The sequence below is a fragment of the Tachyglossus aculeatus genome, chromosome 16, assembly GCF_015852505.1.
Source record: "Tachyglossus aculeatus isolate mTacAcu1 chromosome 16, mTacAcu1.pri, whole genome shotgun sequence".
Lineage (NCBI taxonomy): Eukaryota > Metazoa > Chordata > Mammalia > Monotremata > Tachyglossidae > Tachyglossus > Tachyglossus aculeatus.
In genome coordinates, this window is record NC_052081.1 from 25,835,167 (window position 1) to 25,856,327 (window position 21,161).

The window sequence follows — 21,161 nt, forward strand, 5'->3', positions numbered from 1 at the left end:
AAGGCAGCGTTGAAGCAGCCTGGCCTACGGGAGAGATCGCGGGGCTGGGGGGTCAGAAGACCTGGGTTCGAAATCTGGCTCCAGCACCTGGCTGTATGACCTTGCACAAATCACTCTGCAGCTCTGTGCCTCAGTGACCGCCTCTGTAAAATGGGGATTGAGACTATGAGCCCCGCGTGGGACACGGACCGTGTCCAACCTGACTGTCTTGTGTCTATCCCACTGCTTAGCGCAATACCTGGCACGTAGCAATAATAATAATAATGTTGGTATTTGTGAAGCACTTACTATGTGCCAGGCACTGTTCTAAGCGCTGGAGAGGATACAATGTAATCAGGGTTGCCCCACGTGGGGCTCACAGTCTTAATCCCCATTTTACAGATGAGGTAACTGAGGCACAGAGAAGTGAGATGACTTGCCCCAAGTCACACAGCTGACAGGTGGTGGAGCCGGGATTTGAACCCATGACCTCTGACTCCTAAGCCCGGACTCTTTCCACTGAGCCACGCTGCTTCTCTGCGTAATTAATCCCCATTTTACAGATGAGGTAACTGAGGCACAGAGAAGTGAGATGACTTGCCCCAAGTCACACAGCTGACAGGTGGTGGAGCCGGGATTTGAACCCATGACCTCTGACTCCTAAGCCCGGGCTCTTTCCACTGAGCCACGCTGCTTCTCTGCGTAAGTGCTTAACAGATCCGTCCATCGATCTTATGTATTGAGCGCTTACTCGGTGCACAGCAACGTACTAAGAGTTTGGGGGAGTATAACATGACGGAGTTGGTAGACAAGTTCCCTGCCCCTAAGGAGCTAAAACCAAAAAAGTTTTCTTAAAATCCAAGTTGGTCGGGCAGGCCGAAATAGCAATTTTCATTCATTCATTCCATCATATTTACTGCATGCTTACTGTGTGTACTCTCTTGGGAGTACACACAGCACCTGTGTGTGTGTATATACACACACACACACACACATGTATATATATGTATATATAGGTATGCAGGTATACCTGTGTATAGGTATACAGATATACCTGTATATACCTGTATGTGTGTGTGTGTGTGTGTGTGTGTGTGTATATATATATATATATATATATATATATATATATATATATATATATATACATACAGGTATATATGTGTGTGTATATATATGTATATATGTTTACACATATTTATTACTCATATTTTACACATATTTATTATATACCTGTATATATATATATATATATATATATATAGGTATATATGTGTGTATATATATATATGTATATAAGTTTACACATATTTATTACTCTTTATTTTACTTGTACATATCTATTCTATTTATTTTATTTTGTTAGTATGTTTGGTTTCGTTCTCTGTCTCCCCCTTTTAGACTGTGAGCCCACTGTTGGGTAGGGACCGTCTCTCTATGTTGCCAGCTTGGACTTCCCAAGCGCTTAGTCCAGTGCTCTGCACACAGTAAGCGCTCAATAAATACGATCGATTGATTGATTGGGAGAGTACAACGACAAACAGCCACGTTCCTGCCCGCAGCGAGCTCACAGTCCACAACTTGTGCTATCTACACTGATTGGAAACGTGGTTTCCCAGCCATTTCTGAATCCTGGGCTCACGTCTCTGAGGGAGAAGGATCCGCTACAGGAGGACTTCAGGCCCCTGGGGACACCCCTTCCAGGTATTAGGAATTAGGTATTATCCCCCCTCGTCCCCCTCTCCATCCCCCTCATCCCTCCTTCCCTTCCCCACGGCACCTGTATATATGCATGTATGTTTGTACCTATTTATTACTCTATTTATTTTACTTGTACATATCTAATCTATTTTATTTTGTCAGTATGTTTGGTTTTGTCCTCTGTCTCCCCCTTTTAGACTGTGAGCCCGCTGTTGGGTAGGTACTGTCTCTATATGTTGCCAACTTGGACTTCCCAAGCGCTTAGTACAGTGCTCAATAAATACGATTGATGGATTGATTAGGTATGGCTAGGTAAAAGGCCCCTTCGAGTGAGCGGGGCGGCGAGGGCCACGCACTGCCCAGGAAGTTCCGCGAACCGACCACATCCTGGCTCCGCGGTGACACCGTGGAGTCGATGACGCACAGGAGGAAGCAGCCGCGGAGATCCTCGCTCGGATAACGCCGTGAAGGCCGGCTCCTCTGAGGAGAGGGGCTGACGGGGCTCTTTCGGGGCTTGGAGATCCCACGGTGACCCTGCTCCGGGCCCCTCCGCTCCCACGGCCCAGCTGAGAGCCGGTGAGGAGGTGAGGGCTGAGCTCGTTGGTGGACTGGGAATGCCGCTATTACCCTACCGTACTTTCCCAAGCGCTTAGTACAGTGCTCTTCACACAGGAAACGCTCAGTTAATATGAATGAATGAATGTTTTTTGTGATAGATGCTGTGCGTGGTCGCTTACCGCTGAGGGTTGGGAGTGAGCCACAGTGCTACCAGGCCCCTTAAGAATAATGATGATGGTACGCTTAACAAATACCAACATTATTATTATTCATTCAATCAATCAATCAATCACATTTATTGAGCGCTTACTGTGTGCGGAGCACTGTACTAAGCGCTTGGGAAGTACAAGTTGGCAACATATAGAGACGGTCCCTACCCAACAGTGGGCTCACAGTCTAGAAGGGGGAGACAGAGGACAAAACCAAACATACTAACAAAAGAAAATAGAATAGATATGTACAAGTAAAATAATAGAGTAATCATCAATCGTATTTATTGAGCGCTTACTATGTGCAGAGCACTGTACTAAGCGCTTGGGAAGTACAAATTGGCAACATATAGAGACAGTCCCTACCCAACAGTGGGCTCACAGTCTAAAAGGGGGAGACAGAGGGCAAAACCAAATATACTAACAAAATAAAATAGAATAGATATGTACAAGTAAAATAAATAGAGTAATCATCAATTGTATTTACTGAGCGCTTACTATATGCAGAGCACTGTACTAAGCGCTTGGGAAGTACAAATTGGCAACATCTAGAGACAGTCCCTACCCAACAGTGGGCTCACAGTCTAAAAGGGGGAGACAGAGGACAAAACCAAATATACTAACAAAATAAAATAGAATAGATATGTACAAGTAAAATAGAGTAATCATCGATCGTATTTATTGAGCGCTTACTATGTGCAGAGCACTGTACTAAGCGCTTGGGAAGAACAAGTCGGCAACATATAGAGACAGTCCCTACCCAACAGTGGGCTCACAGTCTAAAAGGGGGAGAAAGAGGACAAAACCAAACATACTAACAAAATAAAATAAATAGAATAGATATGTACAAGTAAAATAAATAGAGTAATAAATATGTACAAACATATATACAGGTATATACATTCATATATATGTATATACAGGTATATACATACATTCATATATACATATATAATAATAATAATGATGGCATTTATTAAGCGCTCACTATGTGCAATGCACTGTTCTAAGTGCTGGGGAGGTTACAAGCTGGTCAGGTTGCCCCACAGGGGGCTCACAGTCTTAATCCCTGTTTTACAGATGAGGGAACTGAGGCACAGAGAAGTGAAGTGACTTGCCCAAAGTCACACAGCTGACAATTGGAAGAGTTGGAATTTGAACCTGTGACCTCTGACTCCAAAGCCCGTCCTCTTACCAATGAGCCACGATATATGTATATATGTATACATATATGTATTCATTCAATCGTATTTATTGAGCGCTTACTGTGTGCAGAGCACAAGTAGGAAGTACAAGTTGGCAACATATAGAGACGGTCCCTACCCAACAGTGGGCTCACAGTCTATCTGCTAAGCGCTTAGTCGGTGCCAAGCACTGTTCTAAGCGCTGGGGTAGACACAGAGTAATCAGGTGGTCCCACACGGGGCTCACCGTCTTAATCCCCATTTTACAGATGAGGAAACTGAGCCGCAGAGAAGTCAAGTGACTTGCCCCGAATCGCACAGCTGAGGAGTGGCGGAGCCGGGATTAGAACCCACGACCGTGCTCCTTCCACTGAGCCACGCTGCTTCTCCCGGGGCCCTGAACTGAAGGCCGACAGTGTCCCTGGCCCGTCTCCGGCCTCTCCCAGCCGGGAGACGCCGGGATCCTGGAACCACAGAAGGCGAATGCTACTCACCGATGCTTCTTCGGAGCTCTTCACACTGGCTGATGTGAGGGAACTTCAGGATCTCCTTCCACTTTTTGCTTTTACCTTTGCGCTTTCCTCCACCCCCTGTGGGAAGAAAAAGAATCATCATCATCATCATCAATCGTATTTATTGAGCGCTTACTATGTGCAGAGCACTGTACTAAGCGCTTGGGAAGTACAAATTGGCAACATATAGAGACAGTCCCTACCCAACAGTGGGCTCACAAAAGAACACGGAAGCCGCGTAAGGATCGTAGCGTCTTCTTCGGAAACATTCTGAGTCGGAGCCCGGCCGTTTGCCGGGAGTCTAATCGATCGTATCTATTGAGCGCTTACTGTGCGCAGAGCACTGTACTAAGCGCTTGGGAAGTCCAAGTTGGCAACATATAGAGACGGTCCCTACCCAACAGCGGGCTCACAGTCTAAAAGGGGGAGAACCAAAGGCGCTGATTGAGCGGAACACTGTACAATAATAATAATAGCATTTTTAATGGTATTTATTAAGCGCTTACTATGTGCAAAGCACTGTTCTAAGCGCTGCGGAAGTTAAAAGGTGACCAGGTTGTCCCATGGGGGGCTCACAGTCTTCATCCCCATTTTACAGATGAGGTAACTGAGGCACAGAGAAGTTAAGTGACTTGCCCAAAGTCACACAGCTGACAATTGGCGGAGCCGGCATTTGAACCCACAACCTCTGACTCCAAAGCCCGGGCTCTTCCCACTATCCCACCGAATCAAAATCGGTTCATCAAAGGAACTGACCTACTCCTTGAAAGTAAACCTTTTGGGAGGTGAATGAACTCTGGAAAGCCTCAGAGATACCGCTGGAGAAAGCAAGGTGGGCCTTACCGCATCTCCTTACTTCTATTTCCCCTATCTATAATCAATCAATCAATCATATTTATTGAGCGCTTACTGTGTGCAGAGCACTGTATTAAGCGTTTGGGAAGTACAAGTTGGCAACACATAGAGACAGTCCCTACCCAACAGTGGGCTCACAGTCTAAAAGGGGGAGACAGACAACAAAACCAAACATACTAACAAAACAGAATAAATAGAATAGATATGTACAAGTAAAATAGAGTAATAAATATGTACAAACATATATACATATATACAGGTATATATAATCTATTCTAGTGTCTGTTTTCCCCTAATAGTAGTAATTAGCATGTATTAAGGTCTTTGTTTGTGCAGAGCACTGAGCTAGATGCTGGGAAAGGCTAGGAAGGTGAGAATTAGACACGGTCACTGTCCTCGGGGGACTAGTTCCTCTAGACTTTAAGCTCGTTAAGGGCAGGGAATGTGTCTGCTATATTGCTTTGTTGGACTCTCCCAAGTCTTAGTACAGTGCTCTGCACACAGTAAGCGCTCCATAAACACCACTGACTGACTGACTGTAAGTTCCTTGTGGGCAGCGATCGCTTCTACCACCTCTGTGGTGCTTAGCACAGTGCACACAGTATGTGCCCAGTAAATATCACTGCCTTAGTGAGTGACTGATGCTCCAGAGCAACCAACTTAATTCCAAGGAATATCTGCAGTCCTAAAAAGGTTGTTACCGGTTCTGAGGACAGGAAAACAAGACTTTTTTTCTTACCCCAAGACCATCTGATATAAGTAAAAACAGTCACGTGCTCTGAAGCTCAGCACTGGTTGAGGCAGGGCTGAAGAACTCCAAATCTGTCAAGCACTCAGAGATTGCGAGCCCTTTGAGGAACAGGGTCCATGTCTAATTCCCAAAAGTACATCCTTTCCCAGCGCTTAGTACAGTGTGCCGCACACGGTAAGTGCCTGATAAATACTACTTCTACTATTAAGTAATGTTCTCAGCACTGAGTAAGCACTCAAATACTGTTAATCGACTGATTAAAACAGAGAGCAGTACCTGCCTCTCCCAACCTCACCGAGATGATACGATGGGAAAAATTAAATAATCGGGGTCAAAATTATCTGGAACAGTAAAAGTGCCGGGCAATATGATGCATCATTATCACACTAGGTTGTTTCCATTCTTAAATTTGCGTCTTCTAGACTGTGAGCCCGCTGCTGGGTAGGGACCGTCCCTATATGTTGCCAACCTGTACTTCTCAAGTGCTTAGTACAGTGTTCTGCACACAATAAGCGCGCAATAAATACGATTGAATGAATGAAAGTATAAGGGACTGCAGCCTATCGTCGGGTTTAGGTCTTTTCCCTTCGGATTTCTTTCAGGATCCATTACTAAAAAGGCCCCAGAGAAAAGCCCGCCAGTAATAGTCTTTACTGCATCACTTTTAATCTTCAAAGCATTTCCCGATCCCAGATTTTTTTAAAAAAGGCCATTGAGGCCAGGGGTGTCAAACTGATTCCTGGAGGTAGGTCATACTTCAGAAAGCCTGCAAAATCCTGATCATTTGGAAAAGCATTAGCAGCCTAATTATTAAGTAGAGTGAAGGGATGAAGGTGGCGCACAGAACGATATTACGATCTTGCAAGTAGAGTGTAAGTGGGCAGGGACAGGAGTTGAAGGATGAATCTCTCCGCATCAAACAGGAACTCCTCACCATGGGCTTTAAAGCAATCATCTTGCCCGCTCCCAACTCATCTCGCTATTCTCTTACTACAACCCAGCCCGCGTACTCCTGCTCCTCTAATGCTATCCTTCTCACTGCCTCGATCTCGTCTTCCTGGCCCATTACAACCTGCCTCTAGCCTAGATCCCTCCCTCTTCATAGCCGACAGACTATTTTCCCATCTTTCAAAGCCTTGTTGAAGGCATATCTCCTCCAAGAGGCCTTCCCTAAGCCCTCTTACCATTTTCTTCAGCTCCCTTCTGTGTGGCCCTGACTTGCTCCCTTTATTCATTCCCCCCCGTCCCAGCCCCACGGCACTTAATGCACAGATCTGTAATTTATTTCTATTAATGTCTGTCTCCCCTTCTAGTCTGTAAGGTACTTGTGGGCAGGGAACGTGACTGTTACATTGGAGAGTTCCCAAGCACTTAGTACAGTGCTCGGCACGGTAAGCACTCCGTAACTACGACTGGTTGACTGAAGAATGAAGAGAAAAAACGCAGGGGATAGGGAGGTAGACACAGTGCGAGAGAAAGACGACAAAGGGACGGAGAGAGAGGGATGAAGAGAGGCCGTCAGAAATTACGCACGCTCAATCACGCAGATGACCTTCCTCTTGGCCAGAAATTTTAGGAGGCAGATAACGGACAAAGTGAGGCAGCCCCTCCCCTCCGGCTGTGACCCTGCTGTTGGGTAGGGGCCGTCTCTCTATGTTGCCAATTTGCACATCCCAAGCGCTTAGTCCAGTGCTCTGCACACAGTAAGCGCTCGATAAATACGACTGAATGAATATTAGCAGTCCAGCTATTGCTGTATTCATTCATTCAGTGAGTGCTTACTGTGTGCACAGCACTGTTCCAAGTGCTTGGGAGGGTACAGAGTTGGAAGACACGTTCCCTGCCCACAACGAGCTCCCGAGATGATGACCTCAACCGACCAGCCCAAGCCTTCCCGAAGGAATTCACACGCAGGCCTGCATGGATAGGATTGCACTCTGCTGCCCGGATCATCTTTGTGCAGAAACGCTCTGGGCATGTCACTCCCCTCCTCAAAAATCTCCAGCGGCTGCCTGTCAACCTACGAATCAAGCAAAAACTCCTCACCCTGGGCTTCAAGGCTGTCCATCCCCTCGCCCCCTCCTGCTTCACCTCCCTTCTCTCCTTCTCCAGCCCAGCCCGCACCCTCCGCTCCTCTGCCGCTAACCTCCTCACTGTACCTCGTTCCCTCCCGTCCCACCATCGACCCCCGGCCCACGTCCTTCCCCTGGCCTGGAATGCCCTCCCTCATATCCACCAAGCTAGCTCTCTTCCTCCCTTCAAAGCCCTTCTGAGAGCTCACCTCCTCCAGACTGAGCCCCTTTTTCTTCTCCTTCCCCTCCCCACAGCACCTGCATATATGTTTGTACAGATTTATTACTCTATTTTACTTGTACATATTTACTATTCTATTTATTTTGTTAATGATGCGCATCTAGCTTTAATTCCATTTGTTCTGACGACTTTGACACCTGTCTCCGTGTTTTGTTCTGTTGTCTGTCTCCCCCTTCTAGACTGTGAGCCCGCTGTTGGGTAGGGACTGGCTTTATATGTTGCCGACTTGGATTTTCCAAGCGCTTGGTACAGTGCTCTGCATTTATTCACTCATTCAATTGTATTTATTGGGCGCTTACTGCGTGCAGAGCATTGTACTAAGCGCTTGCGCACAGCAAGCGCTCAATAAATACAATTGAATGAATGAATTTCACCATCGTTGGTGGTGAGCCAATTCCCTGCTCTCCCAACTCCCAATCTCCGGGGTCCCCACTTCCATCAGCCCCAGCTCCGGCCCCGAAAGGCCTCGCCTTGTCAACTTTTGGAACTTCTGGGACCGTTGGTCTGAGCTGTGAGGAAATCATTCTGCTCTTTTCATCCTTTGGTGGTCATTATCCTCTCCACCCTTTGTGTTTTTGTTGGCCTTTTTTTAAAACGCTATTTGTTAAGCGCTTACGATGTGGCAGGCACCGTTCTGAGCTCTGGAGTAGATACAGGTCAATCAGGTGGGACGCGGTCCCCGTCCCACGTGGGGCTCACAGTCTGCCGGAGGGAGGATTTAATCTCCATTTTGCAGATGAGGTAACTGAGGCACGGAAAAGTGAAGTGACTTGCCCAAGGTCAGGCAGCAGACAAGTGGCGGAACCAGGATTCGAACCCAAGTCCTCGTACTTCCAGGGCTCTTTCCACCAGGCCACACTGCTTCTCAAGTGTTTGTAGCCCAACCAACCCCTCCCTCCTCATTCTTAAATTGTGACTCCTTGGGGACAAGGGACTGTACCTACACCCCATCTGTCCATTTCCTACCCAGTGCTTAATGCAGTGCTTCGCACACAGTCAGCACTTATTAAATACCAATATGTAACTCCTCAGTGCCTCAGTGACCTCATCTGTAAAATGGGGATTAAGACTGTGAGCTCCCCGTGGGACAACCTGATCACCTTGTAACCTCCCCAGCGCTCAGAACAGTGCTTTGCACATAGTAAGCTCTTAACAAATGCCATTATTATTATTATTATTATTATTACTAGGAATTTTTCGGCCAAAGAAATTCACTTTTCACTAAAACCAGCCCCTTTCTCTCAGTACAACGAAACTGGGCAATTTTCACTTTACAATTTCTCTACTGAAATGTGACAAGAAAGCTGGGGGGATAGCAAACGGAGCGCAAAAGAAAATCTACAGAAGTATTTAAGTCTGTCCGGGAAGCGTAAATTTGGCATTTTGTTGGCGAAACAAAAAGGGGCGTCTGCTGGGGAAAACGCTCCACTTTTTTTTCGCACCCCCAAAAGTATTTTCATTTGTTCTTGGGAAATGGCAGTGTGACTCTTGAATTTATATGGCCTCGCTGTCGTGCAGAATTCAGAGCACTTCATAAGTAGGGTATGGATTTTAGGGGTTACAACCCGTTTTTTCCATCAAACGTATTTACTGAGCGCTCACTATGTGCAGAGCACTGTACTGAGCGACTGGGAGAGTACACTACAAGCAAATTAGCAGACACGTTCCGTGCCCATTTAACCCTGATTTCTCTCTCCTTGTGGGCAGGGAATAGGTCCACACTCACAAACGCTTAGTACAGTGCTCTGCACATAGTAAGCACTCAATATATACTACTGATTGAGTAAAACTAGGGGAAGATTCACAAAATAGGTCTCACTGTTCCCCGGAGCTTCTTACGTCTCAGTTTTGAGCGTGTTGCTTGCTGCCACTCCCTGATTCTTCCTCTGCCTCCCACCATCCTAGGCTGACTCACCCTCTCTTCCTCCTTTTATCTACCTCCCCGCTTCCCGGAACTCCAGAAACCGGGAAACCTCTCCCCTGGCATAAGGGAGGCAGGAGGACAAGGAGGACCCTGAGATTTCCATGAGGAGGAAAGAATTCCGCCGTCTCCCTAACGCTCCCATCTACCATTCCCACCCTCTCCCTCCAGGCATCTCCATTCGGTCACATTTATTGAGCGCTTTCTCTGTGCGGAGCACTGTACTGAGCGCTTGGGAGAGTACGATATCACAATAAACAGACCCATTCCCCGCCCATGACGAGCTTACGGTCTCACTCCCCCACCTCAGGGAAGCGACGTTGGTGCCGCCTTCCCCTCTGCAGCTGCATTGTGCAAGGATCTTTGCAGGAATCCACGAGACCGAGGAACGTTTCTGAAAGCTAAAATCCCCCCTGAATCCTTTAAATCTACAATTTAATTAAAAAATAAAAATAGAAGCACCACCTAATAACTCCCCCTAATTGTGTTTTCTTCCTTTCCAATTTGAATCCTATAGACCTGGCTCACGGGTGCTGTGGTCTCACAAACAATGAGGGAGATGGAGGACACAGGAATTTATGAGTAAAGATGATATAAATAGGAATGTGACCGTGCCCTCGGGAAGATCTTCGCCAGTTAATCTCTCGTCCCCCCCATTTCATATACCACCTAGTTGACCTTTTTTACACGCCACTGCACTCACAACACCCCAGTAGCACTTGGGTACCTCTCTTTCACACTCCTTCCGTCCTCCCCTCCTTCAAGGCACATTTCCTCAAGAGGCCTTCCCTGACCAAGCCTTCTTTTCCTCTTTTCCCACTCCCTTCTGCCTCACCCTGACTTCCTCCTTCTATTCATCCTTCTTCCCGGCCCCACGGCACTTATGTACATATCTGTCATTTATTTTTATTTATATTAATGTCAGTCTCCCCCTGTAGATTGTGAGCTCGTTGTGGGCAGGAAACATGTCTGCTTATTGGTATAGCGTACTCTTCCAAGTGCTCAGTAAGCGCTCGATAAATACGACTGAATGAGCGAATTAGTTAATTTGTCTGTCTCCCCCATTCGACTGTTAACTCCTTGAGGGAAGGGATGCACTCACTCATTCAATCGTATTTATTGAGCGCTTACCGTGTGCACAGCACTGTACTAAGCGCTTGGGAAGTCCAAGTTGGCAACATATAGAGACGGTCCCTACCCAACAGCGGGATCTTGTATACTAATTTCTACTGTACTCTCCCACGTAGTAACAGTAGTCTTAACGTCTCTGTGCCTCAGTTACCTCATCTGTAAAATGGGGATTAAGACTGGGAGCCCCCCGTGGGACAACCTGATCACCTTGTAACATCCTCAGCGCTTAGAACTGTGCTTTGCACACAGTAAGCGCTTAATAAATGCCATCATTAGTAGTAGTAGTAGTAGTAGTAGTAGTGAATCAATCATTCAGTCAATAAATAGACTATTCACCCTCAGCCCCATACGTATCCTTAATTTATTTTAATGTCTGTCCCGACTCTACACTGAAAGCGAGGAATATGTCTACCCAATTTATTTTACTGTACTCTTTTCTCTTTAAAGCACTTAGTACAGGGCTGTGCACACAGTAAGTGCTCAGTAAAGACGATTGATTGATTGCTCTGAGCAGAGCATTGTACTAAATGCTTGGGAAAATACAATAAAATATCGTTGGGAGACGTGATCTCTGCCCACAGTGAGCTTATGGGTGATGTGGGGAGACGGACATTAATATAAATTCCTGATGCGGGAAATAGTAAAGTTTGGTAGAGTACAGTAGTGACACATTTATTACTGATTGACTGATTATCAAGCACTTATGTGCAGGGCACTGTATTCATTCATTCATTCAATCGTATTTATTGAGCGCTGTGTGCAGAGCACTGTAGTAAGCGCTTGGGAAGTCCAAGTTGGCAACATATAGAGACGGTCCCTACCCAACGGTGGGCTCACAGTCTAGAAGGGGGAGACAGACAACAAAACATGTTAGAAAATAACGGCGGTCTCCAGGAACGGGACGGCGGAAGACAAGCTCGGTTTGTCCTGCCCAGAATCGGCGAGCGGAATAAAGATCAGCTCACAATTCAACCAAGCCACTTCGCGCTCCCGTTTTTCCTTTTACCCAGATCCATTCATACATATGGATGTGGGAAAGGAATCCGAGGTCCCTTCCGTGCTGGCCGCCACCGCGGGCCGGACCTCAAATAAGGCAGCGGCGTTCCACAAGCCCCCCCAACGTACACACTGTCCTGGCCCGGAATTCCGCATTCAGTAAACAGATTCCCACAGGGAAGAGCCGGGGCCTGCCTCGACCTCCTCCTCGTGAATGAGAACCGGGCCCTTGGCTGGCCATGGGGTGTTTTCTTGGCAATCGACACAATAAAATCCCCGCCGGGCCGCTGGCGGGGCAGCCTCTGACAGGCAGTGAGAATCAGTCACTCAATCAATCGTATTTATTGAGCGCTTATTGTGTGCAGAGCACTGTACTAAGCGCTTGGGAAGTCCAAGTTGGCAACATATAGAGACGGGCCCTACCCAACAGTGGGCTCACAGTCTAAAAGTGAGACTGCTAAGCACCTCTCGCGACCTGAACTGCCTCGTGGGCAGGAAAAGTGGCTACCGACTCCCTGCCTTCCTCTCCCCCTCATCCCCCTCTCCATCCCCCGCATCTTACCTCCTTCCCCACAGCACCTGTATATACGTATATATGTTTGTACATATTTATTACTCTATTTATTTATTTATTTTACTTGTACCTATCTATTCTATTTATTTTATTTTGTTAGTATGTTTGGTTTTGTTCTCTGTCTCCCCCTTCTAGACTGTGAGCCCACTGTTGGGTAGGGACTGTCTCTATATGTTGCCAGCTTGGACTTCCCAAGCGCTTAGTACAGTGCTCTGCACACAGTAAGTGCTCAATAAATACGATTGATTGATTGATTGATTGTTATATCGCACCCTCCCAAGCGCTGAGTTTGGTGCTCTGCACGCCGCAAGCGCTCAATAAATACCACTCATTGAGGAATTGAGACTGTAAGCTCATTACGGGCAGGGAACGGGGCTGCTCCTACTCTCAGTGCTTCGAGCATATAGGAAGCGCTCAATAAATACCACTGATTGAGGAATTGAGACTGTAAGCTCATTACAGGCAGGGAATGGGGCTGCTCCTACTCTCCTCAGCGCTTAGAGCATATAGGAAGCGCTCAATAAATACCACTGATTGAGGAATTGAGACTGTAAGCTCATTACGGGCAGGGAACGGGGCTGCTCCTACTCTCCTCAGTGCTTCGAGCATATAGGAAGCGCTCAATACGTGCCATTGATTGACTGATGAATTGATGGTTAATATGCCATTCTTCTGGGAAAACCCAGCCCCCAGATATGGGATGCTGACAGGGGAAGCCATTTGATGCAACCAAGCGAGAGAAAGCAGCGTGGCCTACTGAAAAGAGCACGGCCCGAGATTAAGAGGATGTGGGTTCTAATCCCGATTCGGCCACATGCCTGCTGAGACCCTGGGCAAGTCACTTCTCTTCTCTGTGCCTCAGTTACCGCATCTGTAAAATGAGGAGCAAGAGTGGGAGCCCCTTGCGGGACAGGGACTGTGTCCAACCTGATTACCTTGTACCCGCCCCGGCGCTTAGAACAGTGCTTGGTATATACTAAGTGCTTAACAAATACCAGTGCTTGGTATATAGTAGGTGCTTAACAAATAACAGTGCTTGGTATATAGTAAGTGCTTAACAAATACCACGATTATTATTATCTTGGTGACCCAGCGGAGAACCGCGTACCCTTTTTCCCAGACAGACTGTGAGCCCAATGTTGGGTAGGGACCGTCTCTATATGTTGCCAATTTGTACTTCCCAAGCACTTAGTACAGTGCTCTGCACACTGTAAGCGCTCAATAAATACGATTGATGATGATGATGGACACGGTCCACATCCCACAGGGGGTCCGCAGTCTTAATCCCCACTTTACAGATGAGGCCACTGAGGCACAGAGAAGTGCCTGGCCCAAGGTCACACGGCAGACAAGTGGCGGAGGCAGGACTAGAACCCGGGTCCTTCTGATCTTTCAGTCCCAAGCTCTACCCACTAGGACAAACTCAATCAATCAATCAATCCATCGTATTTAGTGAGCGCTTACTGTGTGCAGAGCACTGTACTAAGCGCTTGGGAAGTCCAAGTTGGCAACATCTAGAGACGGTCCCTACCCAACAGTGGGCTCACAGTCTAGAAGGGGGAGACAGAGAACAAAACCAAACATATTCATCAAAATCATCATCATCAATCGTATTTATTGAGCACTTACTGTGTGCAGAGCACTGTACTAAGCGCTTGGGAAGTACAAGTTGGTACAAGTTGGTAACATAATCAAAATAAAATAAACAGTTGCTTAAATTCTCACTTGCTTAGAGTTCTCTGGCTCTTTCACCCCCGCTGTCCTATCTAGTTGAAACAGTTTTCCCAACTAAAAGCCCAACCTCTTCAACTCCATTTCCCTCCTCTAACTTTCTTCTCTAAAAGTCCTTTGTTTGGGTTGGGAAGTCATCGGATCCTCATGAGGGGTACTTACGGAGCACTTCCTGTGTGCAGGGCACTGTACTAAGCGCTCGGGAGGTTACGATACGACAGACAGCGCCGGTCGACACGATCCCCCCCTTCTAGACCGTGAGCCCGTTGTTGGGTAGGGGTTGACCCTGTTGCCGGATTGTACTTTCCAAGCGCTTAGCACAGTGCTCTGCACACAGAAAGCGCTCAATAAATGGGAGAAGTGGCGTGGCTCAGTGGAAAGAGCCCGGGCTTTGGAGTCAGAGGTCATGGGTTCAAATCCCAGCTCCGCCACTTGTCCGCTGTGTGACTTTGGGCAGGTCACTTCACTTCTCTGGGCCTCAGTTCCCTCATCTGTAAAATGGGGGTTAAGACTGTGAGCCCCCCGTGGGACAACCTGATCACCTTGTAACCTCCCCAGCGCTTAGAACAGTGCTTTGCGCATAGTAAGCACTTAATAAATATTATTCAGCGCTTAGAACAGTGCTTTGCACATAGTAAGCGCTTAATAAATGCCATTATTATTATTATTATTCTACCAGCCAAGAAATCACAGGCCCCCAGCCTGACCTAGAAAACCGTCTCCAATTTCTCCCCAAGGGAAACAATGTCCGTCTCCTCCTCTACCCCGTTAGCTCCTCGTCTCCAATTCGGCTGACGTCTGCTCTCCCGGGCGCCGAGTCGGGAAAGCGCTCGATAAACACCACCGCCGATGATGCCGGGGACGGTGATGTTCGGCAGAGGGAGGATCCGGGCCAACCGCGACATCGGGCAATAGGGAAGAATGTCTTGCTACATCAGAGCACGCTTCCTTCGTTTCATTACGATAAATCGCTTAAAACAACAGACTTCCTTTCGTCGCGACCCGCTTCGGAATCGCACCGTCACTCCCAGAAAGGGAGAGCGAGATAATAATGATAATGCTGGCGTTTATTAAGCGCTTACTATGTGCAAAGCACTGTTCTAAGCGCTGGGGAGAGTGTCCAAAGGGATTCGTGGCCTCTGGCTCCCGCCGGAATGGCTATCTCGTCTCAGGAACAGTCTAAGACTCTGGAAAACCCGTAGCCTTGCCGACGGCCACGGTCTCACAGACGGCAGCCAAAAAATAAACTCATTTTCCTATCTGGAAAACCCATAGCCTTGCCGACGGCCACGGTCTCACAGACGGCAGCAAAAAAATAAACTCATTTTCCTATCTGCGTCCGTTCGGGCCGCGTTGGCCGGGGTGAAGACTGATGAGCAGAAGAGAAGGGTGTGAACATTTTCATCGTGCCTGTCCGTGAGATTTCTTTGAAAAATGAAAGCAGAGGGCTGGAAATCTGTCCGTTTATTGTTATACTGCGCTCTCCCAAGCGCTCGGTTCTGTGTTTCGCACCCGGGACGCGCTCTGTAAACCCCACTCGCCGAATAAGCGAAAGAGGGAGCAGAGAATATTTTCCCTCATCGACGGGGACTTTCACGGTTTCCACTTCAAAGTACTTAATGGGGAAACCAGGAGAAAAAAAAGGAGAAAAAGTTGGCGAGTGGAGAGGGAAAGACATTGAAAACGGTTCCCTATTAAAGGAGATCAAACTAGTCCGAAGTTCAACTATTTTTCATGGTATTTGCTAAATGTTTATTATGTGCCCAACACTGTCCTAAGCACCGGGTATGGAGGATCCATTCATTCAATTGTATTTATTGAGCACTTACTGTGTGCAGAGCACTGTACTAAGCGCTTGGGAAGTACAAGTTGGCAACATGTAGAGACGGTCCCTATCCAGCAGCGGACTCACAGTCTAGAATCAATCAATCAATCGTATTTATTGAGCACTTACTGTGTGCAGAGCACTGTACTAAGCGCTTGGGAAGTACAACTTGGCAACATATAGAGACGGTCCCTATCCAACAGCGGACTCACAGTCTAGAATCAATCAATCAATCAATCGAATTTATTGAGCACTTACTGTGTGCAGAGCACTGTACTAAGCGCTTGGGAAGTACAAGTTGGCAACATATAGAGACGGTCCCTATCTAACAGCGGACTCACAGTCTAGAATCAATCAATCAATCAATCATATTTATTGAGCGCTTACTGTGTGCAGAGCACTGTACTAAGCACTTGGGAAGTCCAAGTTGGCAACATATAGAGACAGTCCCTACCCAACAGTGGGCTCACAGTGTAAAAGGGGGAGACAGAGGACAAAACCAAACATACTAACAAAATAAAATAAATAGAATAGATATGGACAAGTAAAATAAATAAATCAAGTAAAAAATATGTACAAACATATATACATATATACAGGTGCTGTGGGGAAGGGAAGGAGGTAAGATCATCATCATCAATCGTATTTATTGAGCGCTTACTATGTGCAGAGCACTGTACTAAGCGCTTGGGAAGTACAAATTGGCAACATATAGAGACAGTCCCTACCCAACAGTGGGCTCACAGTCTAGAAGGGGGAGACAGAGAACAAAACCAAACATACTAACAAAATAAAATAAATAGAATAGATATGTACAAGTAAAATAAATAAATTGAGTAAAAAATATGTACAAACATATATACATATATACAGGTGCTGTGGGGAAGGGAAGGAGGTAAGATGGGGGACATGGAATGCTTTGCACATAGTAAGCGCTTAATAAACGCCATCATTATTATTATTATTATTACCCCAGTGAACGGCAGAGTGTCTGGCACATAGTAAGTGCTTAATTTACTATAAAAAAAAAAAAAACCTGAGGGCCAGACGTTGCACACACACACACAGTGGACACGGGAGGAAAACGTTTCAGGCGCAGCTGCGGCCAAACAATGGCACGACCTTGTCTTTCCAAAGGAAATGGCCTTTAAAGGAGAAAATGTGTTTTAGCCAAAAGGAGGAGTGGGCAGAAATCACCGACGGTCTCAGAGAGCGGCTGACACACTCCATCCCCCCTGCCTTCCCTCCTTTCCTTCCCCACAACACCTGTATATATGTATATATGTTTGTATGGATTTATTACTCTATTTATTGATTGATTTTACTTGTACATATCTATTCTATTTATTTTATTTTGCTAATATGATTGGTTTTGTTCTCTGTCTCCCACTTCTAGACTGTGAGCCCACTGTTGGGTAGGGACCGTCTCTAGATGTTGCCAACTTGGACTTCCCAAGTGCTTAGTACAGTGCTGTGCACACAGTAAGCACTCAATAAATATGATTGATTGATTGATTGATTGATTGACACGCTGCCTTGGGTGGAGGTGGCGGGGTGCGGCAACAGACTCGCTTCAACGGGGCGGAGGCTTGTTGGGATTCTGGGCCCTCTCCCTCCCGCTTTATTCCCAAAGCTGGACCCCACAGGACGGCAGCCGATCTATCTGCCAATCCCTGTGAATATGGTTCCTTTCCTTTCTTTCAATCGTATTTATTGAGCGCTTACTGGGCGCAGGGCACCGTACTAAGCGCTTGGGAGGTACAAGCTGGAATCATGCTCAATCAATCCATGGTATTTACTGAGGGCTTCCTGTGTGCAGAGCACCGTACTAAGCGCTTGGGAGGTACAAGCTGGCAACATGATCAATCAATCCATGGTATCTATTGAGCGCTTTCTTTGTGTACAGCATGGTACCTGGTACAACAGAATTGGTAGATACGTTCCACGCCCACGAGGAGCTTATACTCATAATGATGGCATTTGTTAAGCGCTTACTATGTGCTGTTCTAAGCGCTGGGGGGAATACAAGGTGATCAGGTTGTCCCATGTGGGGCTCACAGTCTTAATCCTCATTTTACAGATGAGGGAACTGAGAATAATAATAATAATAATGGCATTTATTAAGCACTTACTATGTGCAAAGCACTGTTCTAAGACTGGGGAGGTTACAGGGTGATCATGTTGTCCCACGGGGGGCTTACAGTCTTAATCCCCATTTTACAGATGAGGGAACTGAGAATAATAATAATAATAATGGCATTTATTAAGCACTTACTATGTGCAAAGCACTGTTCTAAGCACTGGGGAGGTTACAAGGTGATCATGTTGTCTCACGGGGGGCTCACAGTCTTAATACCCATTTTACAGATGAGGGAACTGAGGCACAGAGAAGTTAAATGACTCGCCCCAAGTCACACAGCTGACAATTGGCGGAGCCGGGATTTGAACCCCTGACCTCTGACTCCCAAGCCCGGGCTCTTTCCACTGAGCCATGCTGCTTACCGCTTAGAAGGGGAGATGGACATTAATATACACAGAAGCAGCAGGGCGTAATCAATCAATCAATCAATCGTATTTATTGAGCGCTTACTGTGTGCAGAGCACTGTACTAAGCGCTTGGGAAGTCCAAGTTGGCAACATATAGAGACAGTCAATCAATCAATCAATCGTATTTATTGAGCGCTTACTGTGTGCAGAGCACTGTACTAAGCGCTTGGGAAGTCCAAGTTGGCAACATATAGAGACGGTCCCTACCCAACACTGGGCTCACAGTCTAGAAGGGGGAGACAGACAACAAAATAAAACAAAACATATTAACATATGGGCCTGGGAGTTGGGCAGTCATGGGTTCTAATCCCGGTTCCTCCACTTGTCTGCTGTGTGACCTTGGGCAAGCCACTTCTCTGGGCCTCAGTGACCTCATCTGTAACAGGGGGATTGAGATTGCGAGCCCCATGTGGGACAAGTACTCTTCCCAGCCTGATTTGCACGTAGTACAGTGCCTGACACTAAAAAATGCCACAATTATTATTCTTATTATTACATAAATGAATTCTGGCTACGTACCCTACAAATAAGGGCTGTGGAGCAGAGGACGGGGTGAAAGCGAATGCCCGGAGGGTACAGAAGACAGAGGGAAATGAGGGGGGGACCTAATTAGGAAAGGCCAGTTCAGGAGCTATGAGCCCACTGTTGGGTAGGGACTGTCTCTATATGTTGCCAACTTGGACTTCCCAAGCGCTTAGTACAGTGCTCCGCACACAGTAAGCGCTCAATAAATACGATTGATTGATTGATTCCCACTCTGTGCTGACCAAGGAGACCTGAGCAACCAGCTGCAAGGTGACCACTTGACATTTTGGCTTTCTTGTGGCTTTCCAACATTGAAATTATTTATTTCTTACTCTATTTATTTATTTATTTATTTTGCTTGTACATTTCCATCCTATTTATTTTATTTTGTTGGTATGTTTGGTTCTGTTCTCTGTCTCCCCCTTTTAGACTGTGAGCCCACTGTTGGGTAGGGACTGTCTCTATGTGTTGCCAATTTGTACTTCCCAAGCGCTTAGTACAGTGCTCTGCACATAGTAAGCGCTCAGTAAATACGATTGATTGATTGATTGATTGAAATGTCATTTATTAGACTCCCTTATTTCATATGAAGTTCCTCCCGCCTGCCCGCAAAGCCAACAACGTACTAAATGAGCTCTCCGGAACAGACAGGTTTCATTCTATCCCATCCTCTGTTCTTCATCCCGTCGTGGCTCATTAACTCACTCGAACAGAGATAAATCTCCCACCGATGTGTTGCAAGGGAGTTTTGGAAACCTACGCTGAGCAGGCCACAACAGAGCGGGCACCCACCTGTGACACCCTAAAACAGGATTTAATTAGAGACTCAAAGCTTCCTCGGAGATTTCCCCCCTACGGGAAAACCTTTCCGTTCGGCGCTTCACCAGCCGGGATTAGAGGCCTGGAGTTCCTGGGCGTGAAATGTCACCGCGGGAAAAACAAGAAGAAATCAAGCCGGCGGCCCAGCTTTGCCCTAACGAGGGAGAGGTCGCGTGGCCGAGCGGAAAATCGTCATCATCAATCGTATTTATTGAGCGCTTACTATGTGCAGAGCACTGTACTAAGCGCTTGGGAAGTACAAATTGGCAACATATAGAGACCGTCCCTACCCAACTGTGGGCTCACAGTCTAGAAGGGGGAGACAGAGAACAAAACCAAACATACTGACAAAATAAAATAAATAGAAAATGAGCACGGGCCTGCGAGTTGTGAGACCTGCGTTCCCGACTGCGACTCCGTCACCTGCCTGTTGTATGAACGAGTCACTTCACTTCCCTGGCCTCAGCGGCTTCATCTGTAAAATGGGGACTACTACGAATAATGATGATGGTATCTGTTAAGCGCTTACAGACAGAGAAGCAGCGTGGCTCAGTGGGAAAGAGCCCGGGCTTTGGAGGCGGAGGTCATGGGTTCAAATCCCGGCTCCGCCGCTTGTCGGCTGCGTGACTTTGGGCAAGTCACTTGGCTTCTCTGGGCCTCAGTTACCTCGTCTGTAAAATGGGGATGAAGACTGTGAGCCCCCCGTGGGACAACCTGGTCACCTTGTAACCTCCCCAGCGCTTAGAACAGTGCTTTGCACATAGTAGGCGCTAAATAAATGTCATTATTATTATTATTGTTATTATTATTATTGTTATTATTATTATTATGTGTCAAAGCACAGTTCTAAGCGCTGGGGCAGATACAAGGTGATCGGGTTGTCCCACGTGGGGCTCACAGTCTCAATCCCCATTTTACAGATGAGGGAACTTAGGCCTTCCCAGACTGAGCCCCCTCCTTCCTCTCCCCCTCCCCACAGCACCTATATATATGTGTTCACGTATTTATTACTCTATTTATTTTATTTGTA

General features: G+C 46.8%; 1 protein-coding gene across 1 annotated transcript in view; it reads right to left on the bottom strand.

The window, feature by feature from the left end:
- GRK5 (G protein-coupled receptor kinase 5) overlaps nucleotides 1-21,161 on the bottom strand; it is a 285,939-nt gene that overhangs the window by 174,175 nt on the left and 90,603 nt on the right. The window contains exon 2 of the mRNA XM_038758122.1: nucleotides 4,126-4,221. Within this exon, the coding sequence (XP_038614050.1) occupies nucleotides 4,126-4,221 (96 nt within the window). The remainder of the gene's footprint in view (nucleotides 1-4,125; nucleotides 4,222-21,161) is intronic.